A 20820-nucleotide genomic window follows, 5' to 3' on the forward strand; every position below is an offset into this window, starting at 1 on the left:
AACATCGCGGTCGCATGACTTCAGCGTCACCACTGATCTTCCTCCAACACTATTCACACTTTACTGTAAATACATCAGTTAAAATAAAGCGAGTTTAAACACAACGAGGCCGTGAAGCTGATGAGTTTTAGTGTTCGGTGTGACGTTTAATGTCCCGACAGCCTCCGTAGTCTCGTTTAGACACTCGTTCAACATCTTAGTTCAGCGTGTTGTCATGTTGATATTTGCTAATTAGCACTAATATTACAAATATCATTACTTTTGCAGGTGACTGGTAAACTACGCCGATGATGGCGCGACATGAAAAGTGAGAGTTATTATTACGATTCTTCCTCTGGGGACCTAATAAAAAATGAATGTCAATCCATCCACAGTTTTAAGATGTAAAAATGAACTTCCTTATCTTGACACGCGATTAACAACACAACATGTTGAACAAGTTCAAGTTCAACAAAGATTTTTATAACAGAATCTGAAGTTCTGGTTTCGTGTCGGCTCTCTTTAGGGACGGTGGGTGAACATTATCAATCTTTACTGCCTCCACCTCTTTCCTGCAGGACAGGATGCAAAAATATGAATATTAGAAGGAAAACAGGGTGATGTGTCACTAGTCAGGACTCAAACGGCAGATCTTCACTGAATTAATTTGCACCAGCTGTTTTCTTACTGTTTTCAGAACACTGAGGACAGATTTGTTGGAGACTTGTTGTGAAAAGGCCTTAAGGCACGATGAAAACACCAGCAACGTTCAGAAGAAACAACCGTCAGTCGGTCAGAGTTCTGTCATGTTACAGAAAAAAAAGAACAAAAGGGTCCAAAATGGGAGTAAAAGTCCTTTTTCACAGTGAGACACTGTTGGCATTAGCTTGTTGTGCTAGACGACTTAGTAGAAAAGAGAAGGAAATAAAAAGTGCACGCAGCCGCGCAGAAGAAACGGCGCTTCCACCCGGCTGTAGGGAAACCAGAGTCTCGGAGGGTCAAAGGTCGGACAGGAAGCTCCCACGCCAGGAAGAAGTGTCTGGATTTACAACAGTGACGGAGTAAAAACAAGAGGCAAAAACAAAGATCTGCTTATATTCAGAAAAAAGTTTTTAAGAATTGGCAGACAAACTGCTCCTGCCTGAGGACCGGTCAGTCCATTCTGACGGGTTGACGATCTCGATGGGGTCGAACTGAGGAAAGACCACGAAACACAACCTCTGGCCCACGTACGTCGCCCGCTCTGCAGGAGAACACAGCACCGGTTAGATATCAGCCTCAGCAGACACACCTGAAACCGCAGCTCCTCCTGGAAACTCACCGATGAAGTTGTAGATGCACTTTGGTTTTTCTTTCCAATGGACGCCCAGGAAGTAGACGGGAACGCCGGTGAGCATGATGACGAGGCCGACGCCACAAACCACCGGCTCCGAGTAAAGACTGAAACCCAGCAGCAGCGCCCAGAACATCAGGTAGCAGACAGGGACCAGCAGGTTCACCTGGACGCAACACGCAGGTGAGAGTTCACAGTGACAACACAGACTCATTAAGAACTTTTGAGCCGCTTGGTTGGAAGTCCAGATTGTTTCAGTTTGACAAGTGGCTCGTTGTTACATATCACACTTTTAATATTTGATTCACTTTTTATATGTTTTTAAGCAAAAATCTAAATCTTCAAAGTAACCAGTGGTTTAAAAAGTACTTGTACTTGAGTAAAAGTAAAGATATTATGCTAAAATATTACTTTGCTGAAAGTGAAAGTCACCCACATAAATAGTACTTGAGTAAAAGTTTTAAAGTATCTTTTATTAAATGTACTTAAGTACAAAAACTACTTTTCTGGCAACAATCACCAGATCTGATTCTGCATTTTTCTGGTTTTCACAATCAGTGTTTTTATTTTTTTCATCTAATTGCTGATAAAATAAAGTGACACATCTTGTAATGTGTAAAGTAACTAGTAAATAAAGTTATCAAATAAAGGTAGTGAAGTAAAAGTACAAGTACCTCAAAACTTTACTTGAGTACAAAACTTGAGTAAATGTACTTAGTTACAATCCATCACTGCCAGTAACTACATCGTCAGATAAATGTAGTCAAAAGTATTTCTGAGTAGAATTAGAAAGTGGTGTGAAAAGACTCACATAAAGTAAAAGTACAAATGTGTACTTAAGTAAAAGTACTCAGTTACAGAGAAGCGCTGGTACCTTGATGGGTCGGTACAGGTTGGGTTTCTTCCAGCGGTGGTACAACAGGCCGGCGATGGTGACGCCGTACGACAGGTAGTTGATGAAGGAGACGTAGTTGATCAGGTTGTGAGTTTCTCCGATGCAGAGGATCACGATGGTGGCAGCGCACTGAAACACGGCAGCCACCACAGATAGATATTCATTAAAGGGGCATTTCACCAGTTTTAGATTTAGTTTTGTGACGCCTGTGCTGCCGGCGTTCACACACTTCAGGCTGACGTGGAGCATCAGATCAAATGAAGTGCCGCTCAAACAGATTCAAACTCTCTGAACTGTAACAGTACGTGCACGTTGGATTAATGAATAAAAGTGATTTCAGGTCAAGATTAAATGAACCTTCAGTGACCCCTTCAGGTGAGATCATGTCGTTACAGCTGCAGACGGCCACGACACACAAACACGGAGAAAATGTTGGATGTTTGAGACGCGACAGGTTAAACACGAAACGCCGGATTAAACTGAACAGACTGTATTTCTTGGGACAAACTAAGTGATGTCACGTCCACATGATTATCATAATGCTCATTTATTTAGCCAGGTGAATATTTAAACTTATTTATTCATATTTTTTTATGCATTCACAAGAAGGTCAATGATAAGTTTTTGAAATATCCTGCTGACACTCAGCACACAGAATAAATACATGAAAACTAGTTTAAGACCTGACAGACTCAGATCAGTGTAACGTCGGCGTGAGGTTGTACGTACGCAGACCAGCAGGGCGGGGATCGGCGTGCAGTTCTTGTAGTGGATCATGGCCAGCAGGCTGGGCAGGTGACCCTCTCTGGCTCCAGAGAAACACAACCTGCAGGCAGAAACATCAGACAGCTCGTCAGCGGTCGTACCGAAGCAGCGAAAGAGCCGGCGGGGCAGCGAGTCTCACCTGGACGAGGTGAACAGGTATCCGTTGATCCCTCCGAAGGTGGACAGAGCCACGGAGATCGGCATGATGACGGAGAACATCCCCAGCAGCTTCTCTCCGAATGTCTGGAGAGCAGAAGGACAGACGGACTCAGTGACGGGCAGCGGCCCGATCAACACAACGTGGCCTCCAGAAGTTCATCAAACACCTCGAGGTCGGTACTTAAAATACGACGGAGTCTGATTATAGATCAATACTTTGACTTACTGTCTGATTCTCTGTCTAAAATCTGCTTATTTCACCTGGTGGAGGCCTCGCTGCCGGGATGGATTAGTCTTATAAAAGTCTAAAATCTAAATCTCCTTCAAAAACAATCGAAGGATCACATGACGATATGTATTTAAGCGAGCTAAAGAGTCGGTGCGGAGCCGAACCTTCAGGAGGAATCAGCACCTGGAGTCACATCAGATGTCACAAAGATCTCCTGTTGAATAATGTTGATGTGTCTGTTTATAGGTGCAAAACTTACAGAAATATGTTGTGTCTATATCTAAATCCTGATTCTAGAAAGAATGTGTTTATTTTTAACTTTGTGCTGAAGCAGCTGATCATAAAACAACATCACAATATTTTCTGAGGCCGTACCTCGATATATCCGACTGTTACGACTGGACGACAAAATTAAGTAAGTGTCAGTGTTACTTTACTCTAATGCAGCCTTTAAAAACAGGACACATTTTAAAGACTAACATAAAGATGTCTAAGATTAAATATCGTCTCGTCATGATAACGATTTCATATCAAAGCTTTTCAGTTTTTATTTAAGGTAAAGCTCGTTTTGTTCTCTGGTTCCTGTAGCTGCTCGCCTGTATGTCACACATTTCACCACTAGAGGGCTCACTGAAGTCTGTCACCTCTGACCTTTGACCTCCTGCTGTTTGCCGACCTGATTGGCTCTAACGGCCTGAAACACAAAGCTGTGATTGGTCGTCACGGAGCCTCGTTTACTCACTACAGCCACGGCATTGGACGACAGCAGCTCGTCGGGCGACATGGAGGAGAAGTAGGCGATGTTGGTGAGCGTGTACACAAAGGTCACCAATGGTATGGAGATGTAGATGGCACGAGGTAGATTCCTGACACACACACACATACACACACACACACACACACACCATGCACAGACGATACAGTCAAAACCAAAAACAGATTAAAACATGCATGAGAGCTGATCAGAGGTATGAGAAATTATAAAAAAGCTGTTTTTATTTCAGACGTCAAATATTCACGCTGAGCCGGTTCTGATTTAAAACTGTTGTCAGCACACAGAGATCAGTGTTTTTATCTTTTACCAGTGGACTTTTAAAAAGGACTGGTTTCTGGTTATTAAAACCTGAAGACCGACAGCAGGTATTTGGAAAGGTGGAGCCAAAAGTCGTCTTCTGCTGAATATATACGGAGGAAACATGATTTCTAGGCCGACTATTAAACTATACCGGATAATAAAAGTTAAAAGAAGCGGCTGCTTGGTGGAAACACTTTGGCTGTGAGATCACATCACATCACATTAAGTTAATTAATTTAATAAGTGGATTTCTTTTCAGATGTTTTCCAGCTGTGTGGCGACAAAACAAGGATGTGTTTCGACAGGAAGACGGGACCCGACTAACACAGGTGGCTATTTTAAGACAAAACAGTTTTTCTAACCCAGACTAAGTGTTTTTGGTGCTTAAAACCTAATCAGAGCATAAACAGAGAAAAATAGCATCTCTTGTATTAAGTTAACTTTTTCTTCTCACTATGATGAGCCAGCAACAACACACTCCCACAGACACTCGTACTGAGAACACATAAAGTAAGATTTAAATCGTATAAAGTGACATTCAGCCTGAATATAAAGACATTAAGACATTAAAGGAAAAGTCCGACATCGTCTCGTTTGTTTAATCTGCACAGAGACATGCAGGCGGTCGTGTTTGTGCTGGACTTCTTTTAAAAACTGCTCAAAGCCAAGAAACAGTCCGTCACAGAACAGCCGGTAAAACAACAAAAAGTTATTTTACACTTCAGATTAAACAAATAACATATATCAGGTTAATTAACGAGCTTCAGAGGTGCTGAGTCGGGGTTATATTACCGTCCAGTCTTTATGCTAAGCTAAGCTAACCAGCAAACATGTTTTTCAAGATGTCAAACTTTTCCTTTAATTTAAACAAAAACTGCTCCTGAAAAACCTCAAAATGTCGCCAGCAGTCTGGGAACAAAGCAAAGAAACAAGCCGAGATGGAAGCTGAACATTTGCAGCGTTACAGCACCGGAAGATGTTGAGAAGATGTTGAGAAGATGATGAGAAGATGTTGAGAAGATGTTGAGAAGATGTTGAGAAGATGTTGAGAAGGTGATGAGAAGCATAAATATTCACCGTCTGGGTTCAACCACTTCCTCCGTGACGTAGTTGAGGAAGTTCCAGCCGCTGAAGGCGAAGGAGGCCTGCAGGAAGGCCAGAGCGATCTGACCCACCGAAGGCGTCCTCTCCACGGAGAAGGCCACCTGAGGAGTCAACGCCTCGTAGTTCCCTGGAAGATAAATCACACATTTGAGTTTGTTTTCTACCTCAGGGAGCAGAAGAGCTTTAGACTGAGAATGTTACCGTTGCAGATCTGGACGAGGCCGACCACGATGATGAGGCCCAGAGCCATCAGCTTCCCCACCGTGAACACGTCCTGGATCCTGGTGGCCATACGAACGCTGGAGCAGTTCACCCAGGTCAGCAGCACTGAGCACAAAACACACGGTCAGGATCACAGGGACGAGCAGGAGGATCATGTAGTGGATGTGCTGACGGGGAGAATTCACAAGTCATCAAAAGTCTCAATAGTCGTGCTTTGTATCGTTATGTATCGTTTCCTTTGCTCTTCCCTGTCGCTCAAATACTGGAAACAGCTGTCAACATTTCCTTTTTGACGTCCGTGTTTCTCCCACTGTCCCGTGTGACGCTCATGAACACACCGAAGTCAGAAGAACGACCTCCCAACTCAGGAAGTGGGAGAATCCGAGGAGCACCTGAATGCAGCGCGAGAAAAAAAAGTGAAATCTTTTCCATTATAGTTTTATTTTACACAGACGTAACGTTCTGCACGTCTGAACGCAGCAACAACTGTGGGAAACACCCACCTCTGAGTGCAAATCAATATTTCTTACATTGATTTGTATGTGAAGCTCTGTGAAGTTTCATTCTGGACTGATGTGGTGGTCGACCAGCTACAGACGGACGTCAACATCCCTCGAGCTAAAAATGCTGCAAATATTGATATATTTATTCATATGTCATTTTCAGTCAATGCTGGACTCAATAACAGCTTAAAGGAACAGTTCAACCAACAATGAAAACTCAGCCATCATCTCCTCCTGATGATATAAAGTCTCGTCGTCCACAGAACATTTCTGGAGCTTCACAGTAAAACAGAGTTGCAGCGTTCTGCTAAACAGCTGAAGCAGCTGGAGATGATTTAAAAACAACCAACTGAACATAAAATGTCCCCAGAAGCTCGTGCAGGCGGCTGCACACGACACTTTTAAGCCTACAAGCGACAGGGAAGATTTCAGATTAAAAAAAAGATATAAAATAACAGCTTGTCAGGTCAATTTAAGATCTCAGGGCCTCTGGAGTCATGGATTACACCGGACGAGCCGCGTGGAGACATTTGCTGTTTTGATTTTGTGGACTACTTCACCCATCTGTCCATCAGCACGGGGGGGCGAGGAGACAGTGACTGAATTTCTTATTTTTGTGGTGAACTGTTCCTTTAAATAATACGACACACCTGTTAAACACGAGCTGTGAGAGTCTCTGCTGGTTTCAGCTGCACTTCAATAAAGTTGGAGGAATTTCACACAACAGATTTGAAGAAAATAAATACATTCAAAGCTGAAGAAACTGATGTTTGTGCCTCACATGTGGGACGAGGAGTCGAGAAAATGACCCCGGCTGTTTTTCATGTTACACAACTTTTCCTGCAGGTTTTGCGTGAAATAAACATCGAGGAGAAAATGTGCAAACGTTGTTCGCGTATCTGAACGATTCCCATTTGTGCTTTTCAATCATCGTCCTGAAAATGTATTTAAAAAACCTTTGCTCCTTGAATGTCATCCAAGAGAAGTTATAAACCACAAACACTGGAGCCTACATGTCCCATAATGCAACTCTTCCATCTTTTCATTACACCCTCCCTGCCAACGTTTTCCAAACTCCATGCCTCCGGTTTGTAACTCAACGCTGTCACACACCGTTGAGTTGAGATGCCCCTGATGACATCACAACAGTATGACATCATCACGTCGTTTTGTCGGCCACAGAGGCTCAGTGTTCCTCACAACAACTACACTGACTCTGACATGTACACTTGGTGGACTGCTCCTTTAACGGTGAGTGTCAGTGTACTTCCACCACTCCTCGGGGGGGACCGGGGCCCGGTGCTCCCGGCGGTGGGCGGCAGCGGCCGGTTGCCATGGGAGGCAGGAATGTGGGAAACGGGCGAGCGAGGGAGGGCGCGATTGTTTCACCTCGTCCATCATTGTCACCGGCTTTGCCCCGCTCTCTCTCATGGTGGCCTCGCTCCCCGGCACAAAGACGAGCTGTCAGACCCACAAAACAAACCACTTCCGTTGCGGAGAGCAAACAAAACGTGGCGAGGAGCCCCCCTCGCCGCCCCGAGGAGGCCCGGGCAGAGCTCACGTTTCAGCACCCAGCTCCAAAAAAACAAAGTGTGAATGACGGCGTCGGAGGCGAGGAACACGCTCGAGTCCCGCCGTTTCACCTCGCCGACGGGATTTGAGGCCAGACATTATTTACTCTCCGATGAGACAAAGAGGCTGCGAGGACTAATGCTCGTCAGTGCAGGTACTCTCAGGCAACACACCAGGCAATTAGTCCGGCTGACAGCTCCACACCGACTGAAGCTGAGGCACAGATCCTACATGAACTCCGCTTGTCCCGTCCTGCAGCAGCAGCTTCTACTGACATTTCTTTTCTTAATTCAATTAATTTTTGATGGGAACATTTTAAATTTTTGAGGAGTGAAGAAGCTCTCAAACCCTGCAGGAAGCTTCAGAACGTCTGCAGATACTCGCAGAAACCTTCCTCTAAATATCAGCGTGCAGAGAAAGTTTATCACCTTTAAGATAAAAAGGTTCAAATCCCACTGCACAATTTATAAAAGTTGAAATATAGTTTAAACGACGGCTTGTCCCCGACCCCCTTCAGCAGCCGTGTGCATCCAGCTGTGGTTCAGACTGACACACAGCATCTCAAGATTACGGAGGGTGGTGTATTTGTATTTTCCGGCTCCTTTGGTCATTTTGTTAGGAGGCTTATTAACACACGTTTTACTTTTGTCTGTTGCTGAGCACAAATATACTTTTTTTAAAAAGTTCTAGTACAAAAATAAACAATAAACACGAGCGATCCTGCCGTTAAACTTTCTTCTCTGGTGGTGAACGCGACATTAAACCACCGCTGATGAAACTCTATCTGACGTGACTCCGGCACAAATGTTCACAGACGAGCTCGTGTATTAAACTTTAATTCACTTTTAATTTAGTCTCAGTCACTGAATTCCCAAACCTGGAGCAGAGACAGGTGACCAGACATGGTCGGATTGAGCACAACCCAACAAAATATCAAATAAATCACAAACGTCTGGTTGTTTTTATATATTTAACTGCAGAATTCTTATATAATATCTTTAAACTGCATTCAGACTTCAGTCTCATAGTAAAACCTTTTTCTCCCTTTTTCTTTTTCTTCATTTTGCTGCATATCTTTATTTTATTTTCTTCCCGTCACCATGTTTCACTTTTCCAAGCGCTCCCCCTCGTCCCATCCTCTCACCCTCTCGCCTCCCTCCTGCAGAGACGCTGTGCATTATTCACTACCGTCATTAAAGAGGTTTTAAAAAGCCTTCAGCCAGAAGTTACATAAGAGAGACTTTACATCCCCTGTGACGCACGTGCCAAAGTAACGGAGCTGCACTTCACTGATGAGCTGGATTATAATCAGCATCAGAGGAGAAATGATTTGTTTTAGCAGCACAGAAGAAGAGCGACCACAAGACAACATGTCTTCCTTCATGAATGATGCAAGTGCACTGAGGAGCAGTCGGCAGCAACATGCAGTCTCTGTTGGAGGTGAAGAGACTAGAACGAGGTGGAGCCGTTAGGTCCTTCCACACGACGTTCAAACAAACGTGTAAACATCGATCGAAGACTCACGGAGGCAGGTGGCCGACAGCATCCGCGTCGCCATGTACGGAGGAACGCAGTTCGGGAAGACGGGCTGCAGGACGTAGCTGGAGAAAGTGAGCGCGATGACGGCCAGCGTGGTCGGGTACATGATGAGGACGGCGCTCCACAACAGCAGGAACCTGAATCAGAGATGAGACGGAAACATTTACACATGAATACTTTTATTACTGCCGTCTGCGATCACAGCTGTGGAGGAGGTTTAGTTTAAAACACTGAAGCCTGAAGTTTGTGTCGGCCTGGTTCCCTCCACAAAAACTGGATTTTGGATTATTACAGAAAATAATCTGTGTCAAACAAGTTTCTGATTCTTCCAGGTTCTGTTCATCAGAATAATCTTCACCACTTTGTGATGTTTGAAGTGTAAATTAAATGTGTAGCAGTAAAAAGCTGATGCTCGGCTACAGACAGACGACATCACGGTCACATGACTGAAACGTCTCCACCACTGAGCGTCTCACTGCACAATTACTATCCAGGTTTTCTATAAACTGATCAATGTACGAGTTGTAAAGTCAGAGTCAGAACAGTGTGTAACTAAAGTGGCCTGTGAAGACGGACTAGTGAGCAGATGAGTCTCCGTGTTCGCTGTGAGGACGTTTAATGTCCCCGACAACCTCTGTAGTCTCATTTAGACACTTTAACACATGAAGAGCTTCATAATTAAACTGTGGACATACATACAGACTACACCACTCTATTTCTCTGCTGGATAAAAAGCAACAGAACCAGAACAGAGTCCAGAGTCTGCGGCTCTTCACTCACCCCATCAGACCACCGAATATCTCGGTCACATAGGAGTAGTCTCCTCCAGATTTGGGGATGGTGACGCCCAGTTCAGCGTAGCAGAGGGAGCCCAAGGCGGCGATGCAGCCTCCCAGAACCCAAACCACCAGCGCCAGACCCACTGAGCCCGAGTGCTCCAGGACCCCCTTTGGAGAGATGAAGATCCCGGAGCCGATGATGTTCCCTGAGGAGAGGACAGAAGAAGGTAGAAGTTACTGTGGAGATACAGATCACATGGGAACTGCTCCTTTAAAGCTTTTACACTGGTTTACAGTCACTGGCAGAAAAGATATTTCAGTGCTGCTGCTGGTTCTTTAATCACTTCTTTGATCTGCTTGAAGAACATAAATCCAGGAGGAACCTGAGCTCTTCAGGAAGCAGTCGGACCGACAGAACCTTGTGAGTCCTTGTGCTGATGAGGATTATGTGGTTTAAATAAATGTTACATACATGAATAAATAATAAAACTCTTTAACCTCACTGTTGAAAATAATCCGACACAATTTTGTTTTTTTACACGTTCACAAACTTGATTCTTTCCCAGTTGCACAGAGAAGATTTAAACGACAGCAGGTTTTGGAAAACATCACGTGCACGAATCCAAATGTTTGAATTTGGAATAAAAAAATCTCACAAATAAAAGTTTGTGATGTGTTTTTGCACACGTGTTAATCAGGTTTGTAGAATTTAACTTCAGGGTCGAATGTGAGGGAGGAAATCTTTGTTTTTACACCAACACACCAGATGCATTTTATCTTCATCTTTCTTTTATTGTTATTTTGCCTGTTTTTGTCTTTTATTCATCATATTTTATTATTCTAACTATTCATCTTATTGCAGCTGGTGTGTATTAGTCTCTGAACCTGTTTCTGTTCTCTAAATATCTCATGTTTTTATTTTTTAAATAACTTGTAAAGCACTTTGAAAGATGCTTTGTACACTTCTCAACATTAGTTGTGGATATCAGGAAGTCGGTGCATCTAAAACACAAAATAAAAAAAGATATGTCACAGAATAAGATTCATATTTCTGAGTGGTGTAAATAAAGTTTGATTGATTGATTGAACAGCAGAAAATAATGATGCTGCACAAACGAAGACTTTTCAGTGCGTCTGCCTGAAACAGTTTTACGTTTCTGAGACAAACATCAAATGCCATCAAATCAAACCAACATGTGACTCATTCGGAGGCGTTTCCACAGAGACCTCACTGAGACCAGCGCCAGCGTCTCTGCTGCTGCACCTTAAAAACACCACTGACCCGCGGCTGCGACCGGGTGAAGACTGTGGTGCAGTGCACGTCAGTGGAGGACATATTGGACATATGTATACGAGGACATCTGGAAACCATTTACTGATTTTATAAAACGTAGTGATACAGGAGAAAACCAGGACAGGGTTATTAACAGTTTGGGGAGTTTGTTGCAATGGTGTAACTTCTTGTCCACGTATATTTTGACTTCATTAGAGGCACCGCTCAGCTGATTGACACCGGGGGTGGGTCGGGGTTGTCTGCTGAAGATTTGCAGTGTGATGCATTACATAAAAACACCACTGACCCGCTGAGACTCTCACCAGAAGTCACACAATCAGAACTGAGTTTATACAGAGGACATTAAAACACAAAGAGCTCTATAACAGAGTGAGTTAGAGAAGGAGGTAAAGGCCATCACTCAGGCCGGGACAATCCCCGCTGCCCAGAGCCTCAGTATGCAGTGTAGAGTACCAGCAGATCCGACACATTCAGACTACAGCGCTACCAGTAGCACGGCAGAAGGCAGCCAAGTGGCACAGACAGCCGTTACATAACCGGACATAAATTATCCAGTCCGGGCTGCAGAGGTGGGAAGTGACCGACTCACCTTCTGCGTCCGTTCAGTTCCCGCAGCTTCCTAAAAAGTGACAGGCAGGGAAAAGGCGGCCTGCTGTGGAGGAGCCGAGCGTCCGCAAACACATGACCGAGCCTGCTGCAGCGAGCAGAGCAGCCAGCTTGTTCCCTCAGTTCTCCCTCTGAATGGAAAGGTGCTTCAGCATTCTGCACACAGGACCTTTCTCTTGTTCTGGAGAAGGATTTTTTTTTTACAGAAATGTCCGCCTTGAGCGAGCAACAACAGCTGAGCCTGGAGGAAGCTGTGGCCCTGTTAGTCAAACCTGCACCAAAAAAACCCCCCGCGCAGGACGCAGGTCAGGGCTGCTGCGGTGCGACCACCTGCTCTCATGCATCGAGGACTTAGAGATAAATGTCTGCAAACACAGTGAAGCTTTTATACAATGCGCCCAGTCACACACCGACACAGAAGAGCAAATGAATTATCTTCACTCTTCTGTTGTGTTCTCTGCTGTGAGGAGCTGGTCGGACCCTCAGCAGCACTGTGAGGTTCCCTGTCTGACCCAGCGACACCTGGAGATCCGTCCACCAACGCTGCTCTGAGTAGGATTGTTCTGATACTGATACTCGGATCACAGATGCCTCCGTCACGGCCTAAAATGTTGGAACTTATATCTGCAAACACACGAGTCTGTACACCGATCTGACACCACGGGATTATTAGAAACAAGGAACATGAAAAAGAAGGAAGGGTCATTACGTCACTGAGTCTCGCTTTATGGTGTTAATGGTGTCAGCTGTATTGAAGTCTACGGGAGAAACAACACAACATCCTGTGACTTCATGCTTAAATAATAAAACATGTTCCAGGTGTTCAGTGGGCACATTTATCTGTGGACCATGTCTGCACGATTTAACCTGACATCTGCAGGTGGAGTCTGGCTTGTTGTCGTGGAAACAAAGATTTAAATGTGTTTGTTTCGTTTGCACTTTAAAAGACAAAACTCTCTCTTTGTCTTCATGACTGAATAAACAAACTGACCTTAAAAGGACAAAAACACAGTTTATACTGTTTTACTCTGTTTATATGTGGCGGACACAATAATATAAATGGATGCCTGGGGTCATTTATAATTATTAAATTAACAGTGAAGTTTGTTGAAGTGCACCGTTTTCATTTTAGACAATAGAGTTTATTGTAAAAACTGTAAAACATCTTGTCTTTTAATTAATCAAAGTGTGTGTATCAGCTGACACGTCGACATCAAAGTCACAATATAAGTCGTCGATATCAGCTGATATAAAAACATTTGAAAACTTTTTTGAAAACGATGCTCGGGGGGGTTTATAATTATTAAATTCCCTTTAAGTTCAAAGTTCACTGATGACATTTCAGAGAATAGAGTTTATTGTTAAACTTAAATAAACTTATTTTACTTTTGTCTGTCATAAAAAAACAACCACATTTGTAGGATCACGTGTGTAAATCCGCCTTTTTACTCCCTAATATCTGTACAAAAACTGCCTGTCGGTCGGGCTTCAGCTTCATCGGGACAGTTTATAAATCCAGTCTGAAGTCTTCTGATTCCCATTTTGAATGATCACTACAGACTAGCGCCACCTGGTGGTACACGGAGGTATTTCCTCAGAACACATGATGAGCTGTTGCCTTCGCGGTGTGTTCAAGTGCAGCTTTTTGGCCACAGGTGACACAACAGCCAGCCTTCGTCACCGCTAGCTCTCTGTTGTCTGTTTGTTCGTCAGGGCCTTGATCCAAACGGATCTCTGGGTCAAACAGGTGAAGATTCTTCACAAAGAACTTCAGCAGAACTTTTTGAAGTTCACAATAACAGAGCTTTGAAGGTACATGTCAGATTTAGTTGGACTCATATAAAGATGATCTAAAATGACCAACAGAAAGTGAAAGAAATGAAAGGTTATGAGACATCTGCTGAAGTTAGCATGCTAACCAGTTAGCCCCCGCCTGTCCGGGTCCAAAGCTCCCGTGTTAGTGGTGTAAACACCGACACTCCCCCGGTGCTCTTAGCTCCCATTCAGGACCGCTAGCTGCATAGCTAGCTGAGCTAAATCCAGCAGCAGTTAGCGGTAACACTACCGATGTACGAAGGTGGTCCATTCTTACACACTGCACCTTTAAACCCACAAAATGTGACTTCCTGGAGGAAGATGGTGGATTGTCGAGTCCCCACGTCGTCAGATCCTGATGCTCTGGAAGGCAGCGCAGGTCGGCGCCGGTCCAAAGCGTCAGTTTCTGAAGATCTGAGAATGAAACTCAAACATCAACTCTCTCTACAGGAAGTTACATTTTGTTGCCTTAGATGTTCCTACAGCCTCCGTCTCAGTTCCTACAACTCACAAGACGACTGTGGAAAATAGAAGTGTAACAATACATCGATCCGGATCGATGTATCGATTCAGCGATCAACGATCCAATCGCATCGATGCAAAGTGAAAACATCGATTCGTGTCGCCGCCACTGTTGATGTACGCCTTTATTTTGAAATTCCCATGGCACGTCTGTGTCATAGACGTTCACAGTTTATGTTCACAACTGAAAGATCAACGAGGCCGTTAACAGAAACACCTGATTGATCGTGTGAAAGCGTCGCATGATATCGTCTCGTATCGATCGGAGGCCCCTGAATCGAGTCGTGTCAGACTTTGTGATATCGTCAATATCGTATCTGATGAAACCTCCACTGGGAAACTGTGTCCGTCCTGACATCCCTCCATCAGCTGGACATTAATCCCAGAGTGGTGCAGCCCCCCACCTCCTCCTCCACCTCCACCTGCGCCTCCACCTGCACCTGCACCTGCACCTGCACCTCCTCCACCTGCACCTCCACCTGCACCTGCACCTCCTCCACCTCCACCTGTACCTCCACCAGCACCTCCACCTCCACCTGCACCTCCACCTCCACCTGCACCTGCACCTCCACCTGCACCTGCACCTCCACCCCTCCTCCACCTGTACCTGCACCTGCACCTCCACCTCCACCTCCACCTGCACCTGCACCTCCTCCACCTCCACCTGTACCTCCACCTCCACCTGCACCTCTACCCCTCCTCCACCTGCACCTCCACCTCCACCTGTACCTCCACCTGCACCTCCACCTCCACCTGCACCTCCTCCACCACCTCCACCTGCACCTTCACCTCCACCCCTCCTCCACCTACACCTCCACCTGCACCTCCACCTGCACCTCCACCTGCACCTCCACCTCCACCTGCACCTCCTCCACCTCCACCTGCACCTCCACCCCTCCTCCACCTCCACCTGCACCTCCACCTCCACCTCCACCTGCACCTCCTCCTCCACCTGCTCCTCCACCTGCACCTCCACCTGCACCTCTACCTCCACCTGCACCTCCACCTGCACCTGCACCTCCACCTGCACCTCCTCCTCCACCTCCACCTGCGCCTCCACCTGCACCTGCACCTGCACCTGCACCTCCTCCACCTGCACCTCCACCTACACCTGCACCTCCTCCACCTCCACCTGTACCTCCACCAGCACCTCCACCTCCACCTCCACCTGCACCTGCACCTCCACCTGCACCTGCACCTGCACCTGCACCTCCACCTCCACCTGCACCTCCTCCACCACCTCCACCTGCACCTGCACCTCCTCCACCTGTACCTCCACCTCCACCTGCACCTCTACCCCTCCTCCACCTGCACCTCCACCTCCACCTGTACCTCCACCTGCACCTCCACCTCCACCTGCACCTGCACCTTCACCTCCACCCCTCCTCCACCTGTACCTGCACCTGCACCTCCACCTGCACCTCCACCTCCACCTCCACCTCCACCTGCACCTCCTCCACCACCTCCACCTGCACCTGCACCTCCTCCACCTCCACCTGTACCTCCACCTCCACCTGCACCTCTACCCCTCCTCCACCTGCACCTCCACCTCCACCTGTACCTCCACCTGCACCTCCACCTCCACCTGCACCTGCACCTTCACCTCCACCCCTCCTCCACCTGTACCTGCACCTGCACCTCCACCTGCACCTCCACCTCCACCTCCACCTGCACCTCCTCCACCACCTCCACCTGCACCTTCACCTCCACCCCTCCTCCACCTACACCTCCACCTGCACCTGCACCTGCACCTCCACCTGCACCTCCACCTCCACCTGCACCTCCTCCACCTCCACCTGCACCTCCACCCCTCCTCCACCTCCACCTGCACCTCCACCTCCACCTGCACCTGCACCTCCACCTCCTCCTTCACCTCCTCCTCCACCTGCACCTGCACCTCCACCTGCACCTGTACCTGCACCTCCACCTCCACCCCTCCTCCACCTCCACCTGCACCTCCACCTCCTCCTTCACCTCCTCCTCCACCTGCACCTGCACCTCCACCTCCTCCACCTCCTCCTCCACCTCCACCTGCACCTCCACCTCCACTTGCACCTGCACCTCCACCTCCTCCTTCACCTCCTCCTCCACCTGCACCTGCACCTCCACCTCCTCCTCCTCCACCTGCACCTGCACCTGCACCTCCACCTCCACCTCCTCCAGCCCTGAAGATGCCCATATTTACTGAGCTGAGGTGTTTAAAGCCCCCTGCTGCTCATTCTGCTCCAGCACCAGAACCAGCACCAGCACCAGCACCAGAACCAGCACCAGCTCCAGCACCAGCACCAGCACCAGAACCAGCACCAGCTCCAGAACCAGAACCAGCACCAGAACCAGCACCAGAACCAGCCTGCCTCTGGACTTCATGTATTTCAGCCACGTAAGCACTACAGCTCAGTCCGATGTGAGCCCACATGCAAACAAACATGGAGTCCCTGTCTCCTGCTGACCAAAGCCGCACAACTACAGGTTTGATCTGATGAGCCGGTCGAGTCTCGGTCCGCAGGGAGTCCGACTTTATTCTAGCACTTGTTCTGCAGCAGTTTGCGGTCCGGTCCGGACGGGAGCGGGTGTCTAAAGCTGTGCGGTGCTGTGAGTGAAGTGCAGTGAAGTGCACGCTCTCTTGTTTTCCTGCCTCACCTATGATGATGGTGCACGCGCTCAGCAGCCCGATCTCCTTCTTCAGCGTCACCCTGTCGGGGAGTTTCTCCTCCTGCTTCTTTCCGTCCGTCACGGAGCCGTGCGGCCCAGAGCAGGTGCTGCTGCTGCCGTTCTGTCCATCCATGTCCGCCTGCCTGCCTGCCCGGGTCCGGTCCGGTCCGTCCAGTCCACTGTGTCCTCCCAGTCCCAGTAGTCCCAGTAGTCCCAGTGCTCCTGTCCTCTCCTCACTCCGTATTCATGCGGACTGAATGGGCTGCGCTTGCGCAACAACCTGCCGCTGTCCAGGGCAGAATGTTAAATACCCCGGACGGGCATGATGCGTTCAGGGACACCGGGACGAACCCGCCTGCTGCTTAAGTCTGTAGCTGACGGACTCAAACGCAGCACGGTCAGTTCAGTGCTTTAACTAAAAAGCTTCCAAATACGACAACAACATTAATATTGTGTGTATTTAAATAACGTCAGATGTACTTAAAGGGGCAGTGTGTAGTTTTAGAGAATATTTACAATATTAATGAGGTAATAACACAAACACACAGTAAACTAACGATCACAGAATGAGTGTTTCATATTAAATCACTCAACAGTTTATAAAACAGTTCATGTTGTGAACATTTATGTAACTTTCACAGACGAACACGTTGAAATTCATCAGAATTAATGTTTTTCTGAAGTATTTGACCTTATTTCAGTATAAATAGTATGAATAAAGTACTTTGTGTGTGTAGTATTTAGAAGTGTATGAGTCACAGGACTTAAAGGTGCATTATGTAGTTTTACAATGAGAAGAGAAAGAGCTTCACCTTTATTCTGCCTTTGTTTTCATGAACCCACCTGAAAGGAGAACATTTGATTGATTTCATCCCTTTTCTTTACTTTTCCTTTGTCTTTCGTTATCTGGCTTTATTTCTTTTTACTTGTCGTGACTCACATTGTCTTTTTCTGTCCTTGCTTCGCGTTCTCACTCACGTTAGACTCGGCTTCCTTGTGTTTGTCTCGACTGTTTCTTCTGTGACATCGTCTTCCTGAGTTTTTAAAGAGGCACTGTGTAGTTTTACAGAAGAGATTCACACTCAGAATTTTTGAATATTTACATCATCATTGAGGTATCATTGTATTTGCTGTACTCTCTGGTGAAGGTTGGAGAACTCTTGGTTCTGGTCCACGTGGCATCAGGCCGCCTCTTCCTCCCGGTGACCTCAGGGCCTGAAAATGCTGAATGAACTGAGGATAACGAATATCTTGCACACTTTTCTTATTTGTTTCTTTCGGCGGCTGTAAACTTTCATCGTAGAGAAAAGAAAAGACAAAAAGAAAAAAGTCACTCAAAGCTGAGTCAGGATGTTTCTGGTGAAGCCAACAGAGCGACACCGAAAGAGGAAAAGCTTAAATGACACATTTCCTCAAATCAAAGGGAAATCTGGTGTCGAGTCTCTGTGTTTCTGCCAGGAGAACAAAATTAAACTGAATCCATCAGATTTTTCTCAAAAAAAACAACAGAATCTCTGCAAACAGTGGTGAGTTCACTGACCCACACAGACAAAATGCACCAACTGAATATTTTGGTACAAAATTTGTGAATACCAGAAAATGATTTCTCTTTCACGTCTGTTTAAACCGTATAAAAATATTATGTCGTAGACTTGTGTCATTATCTGTGAAAAACAACGTACAAACTGAACCACAGTGACTGAACTAGTTAAAGTTAGTAAGAAGGAGGAGACAGCTAGCTTTAGCTTAAGCTAATTTATGGACCTGTTTCCTGTATAAACACAAAACCTCAGGTTTACTCAGGATCTCATATGAATACAAAACTGCACATGTGAGCTCCTCTTCTCTCGCGGTGAAGTCCAGGACCCGACTGTGCGACGAGCTGTCTCAGTAAGTCAAACACTGATTAGTGAAGATTGTGTCAGAGATGTTAGTTGTGTCATTTTCTCTGTAATTAAACCCTCAGATGGGTTCAATGTCACAGGAGGACTCCTTTTATAATCTACTGATCATAGTTTGATTCTCTGTTTAAATAATTCACAGACTGTCCACTGAGACCTTCATCATGTTGTCTTGGATTGGAGAGGATAACCTGATGAAGGTCTAAGTACCGAAACACTGTTGTCATTAAACCTAATTGCAAGTAAAGTGGACAGTGTGCGGGAGTTTTTTTTTCTTTACTAAATGAAATAAAATAAATGTAATAACAGTTTTGTTTTTTCTCACTTGTTGTCCTCAGACTGTAAACATGTCTGCTGCCAGCTGTCTGCTGACTGAAGATCAGTTTCTGTGCTTCATCTGTCTGGATGTGTTCACTGATCCAGTCAGCACACCATGTGGACACAACTTCTGTAAAACCTGCATCACTCAACACCGGGTTATTAACGGCCCATGCCAGTGTTCCTACTGTCATGACGTTTTCAAGACAGCTCACCTGGAGCCTCATCTTGAAATTCAGCAGATGATCCAGAAGAGACGACTGAAGCTTCAGGAGATGAAGCGCTCAGTGGAGCTCAGTGAGAAAGATGCAGACAGAGAGATAGCAGCTGGTGTTCAGGTCTTCACCGCTCTGAAGGAGTCTTTTGAGAGAAGCCAGGCCGAGCTCATCAACACCATCAAAGAGAAGCAGAGAAAGACAGAGAAACAGGCTGAAGGCTTCATCAAAGAGCTGGAACAGGAAATCTCTGAACTGGAGAAGAGAAGCTCTGAGGTGGAGCAGCTCTCACAGTCTGAAGACCACCTCCACCTCCTCCAAAGCTCCCCATCACTGAACGCTGCTCCACACACCAAGGACTGGACAGGAGTCAGCGTCCGTCCACCTTCATATGAGGGGACTGTGGTGAGAGCTGTGAATCAGCTGGAGGAGACGCTCAGTAAACAGATGAAGAAGCTGTTTGAGCTGAAGAGGGTCCAGCAGAATGCAGTGGATGTGACACTCGATCCTGATACAGCACATCCCAACCTCATCCTGTCTGATGATGGAAAACAAGTTAAACTTGGTGATGTAAAGAAAAATCTCACAGACAACCCAGAGAGATTTGATACTTGTGCCTGTGTCTTAGCAAAGCAGAGTTTCTCTTCAGGAAGATTTTATTATGAGGTTCAGGTTAAAGAGAAGACTGACTGGTTTTTAGGAGTGGCCAGAGAGTCGATCAACAGGAAGGGAGAAATCACACTGACTCCTCAGGATGGTTACTGGACGATATGTTTGAGGAATGAAAATGAGTACAAAGCTCTTGCTGGCCCTTCAGTCCGTCTCTCTCTGAAGTGTCAGCCTGAGAAGGTGGGGGTGTTTGTGGATTATGAGGAGGGTCTGGTCTCCTTTTATGACGTTGATGCTGCAGCTCTTATCTACTCCTACTCCTGAGTAGAACAAACATTTTCTACAGAAAGATTCACATCATTTAATGTAATAAATGTATTTTTTCTGATGTATGCTTTGTTTGTTTTTTCAGATTATGATCAATGTGTTTTTATCCTTTTAACAGTAAATGTTTTTCTTTGATGTGTCACATTGATTTTTACTACAACTCACCAGTTTTACCACATTGATTGATATTATCTAATGTAGCCTCATTTATTCTAATAACTGCATTACCTGCCTTCAACACTGTTAAATCATCAGAAAACAATGTACTCAGATATATGAAACATTTACATGTTGAGTTTAACCTTTTTATTGTCTGATCATTGTAAATATAAGAAGAGCTGCATCCTGACAAAACATTTATAAATGAGACAAAAAAAAAATCATTTGATTTAGTTTGAAGCAAAAAC

The 20820-nt window shown here is 45.9% G+C and overlaps 1 protein-coding gene across 1 annotated transcript; it reads right to left on the minus strand.

Moving 5' to 3' along the window:
* Window positions 1-810: 810 nt before the first annotated feature.
* slc7a10b (solute carrier family 7 member 10b) lies at window positions 811-17221 on the minus strand. Its single transcript, XM_073472167.1, has 11 exons — window positions 17032-17221; window positions 10156-10360; window positions 9361-9512; window positions 5741-5866; window positions 5513-5666; window positions 4103-4226; window positions 3112-3215; window positions 2937-3033; window positions 2187-2336; window positions 1301-1478; window positions 811-1222 (listed from the first exon to the last, which is right to left on the minus strand). Exons 1-11 carry the CDS (start codon window positions 17174-17176, stop codon window positions 1092-1094), a joined length of 1566 nt encoding a protein of 521 aa, XP_073328268.1. The 5' UTR covers window positions 17177-17221; the 3' UTR covers window positions 811-1091.
* Between the last annotated feature and the right edge of the window lie 3599 nt (window positions 17222-20820).

Source organism: Pagrus major, chromosome 8 (assembly GCF_040436345.1).
Source record: "Pagrus major chromosome 8, Pma_NU_1.0".
NCBI classification, from domain to species: domain Eukaryota; kingdom Metazoa; phylum Chordata; class Actinopteri; order Spariformes; family Sparidae; genus Pagrus; species Pagrus major.

What these genes read in the sequence shown, in the direction of transcription:
- slc7a10b (XM_073472167.1), bottom strand. Translation starts at nt 17,176, where the DNA reads ATGGATGGACAGAACGGCAGCAGCAGCACCTGCTCTGGGCCGCACGGC. An exon ending in CGTCCAATGCCGTGGCTGTA is followed by an intron (nt 3,216 to 4,102) that starts GTGAGTAAACGA and finishes TCTGCTCTCCAG; the next exon opens with ACATTCGGAGAGAAGCTGCT. An exon ending in GTGCATCTACAACTTCATCG is followed by an intron (nt 1,223 to 1,300) that starts GTGAGTTTCCAG and finishes GTTCTCCTGCAG; the next exon opens with AGCGGGCGACGTACGTGGGC.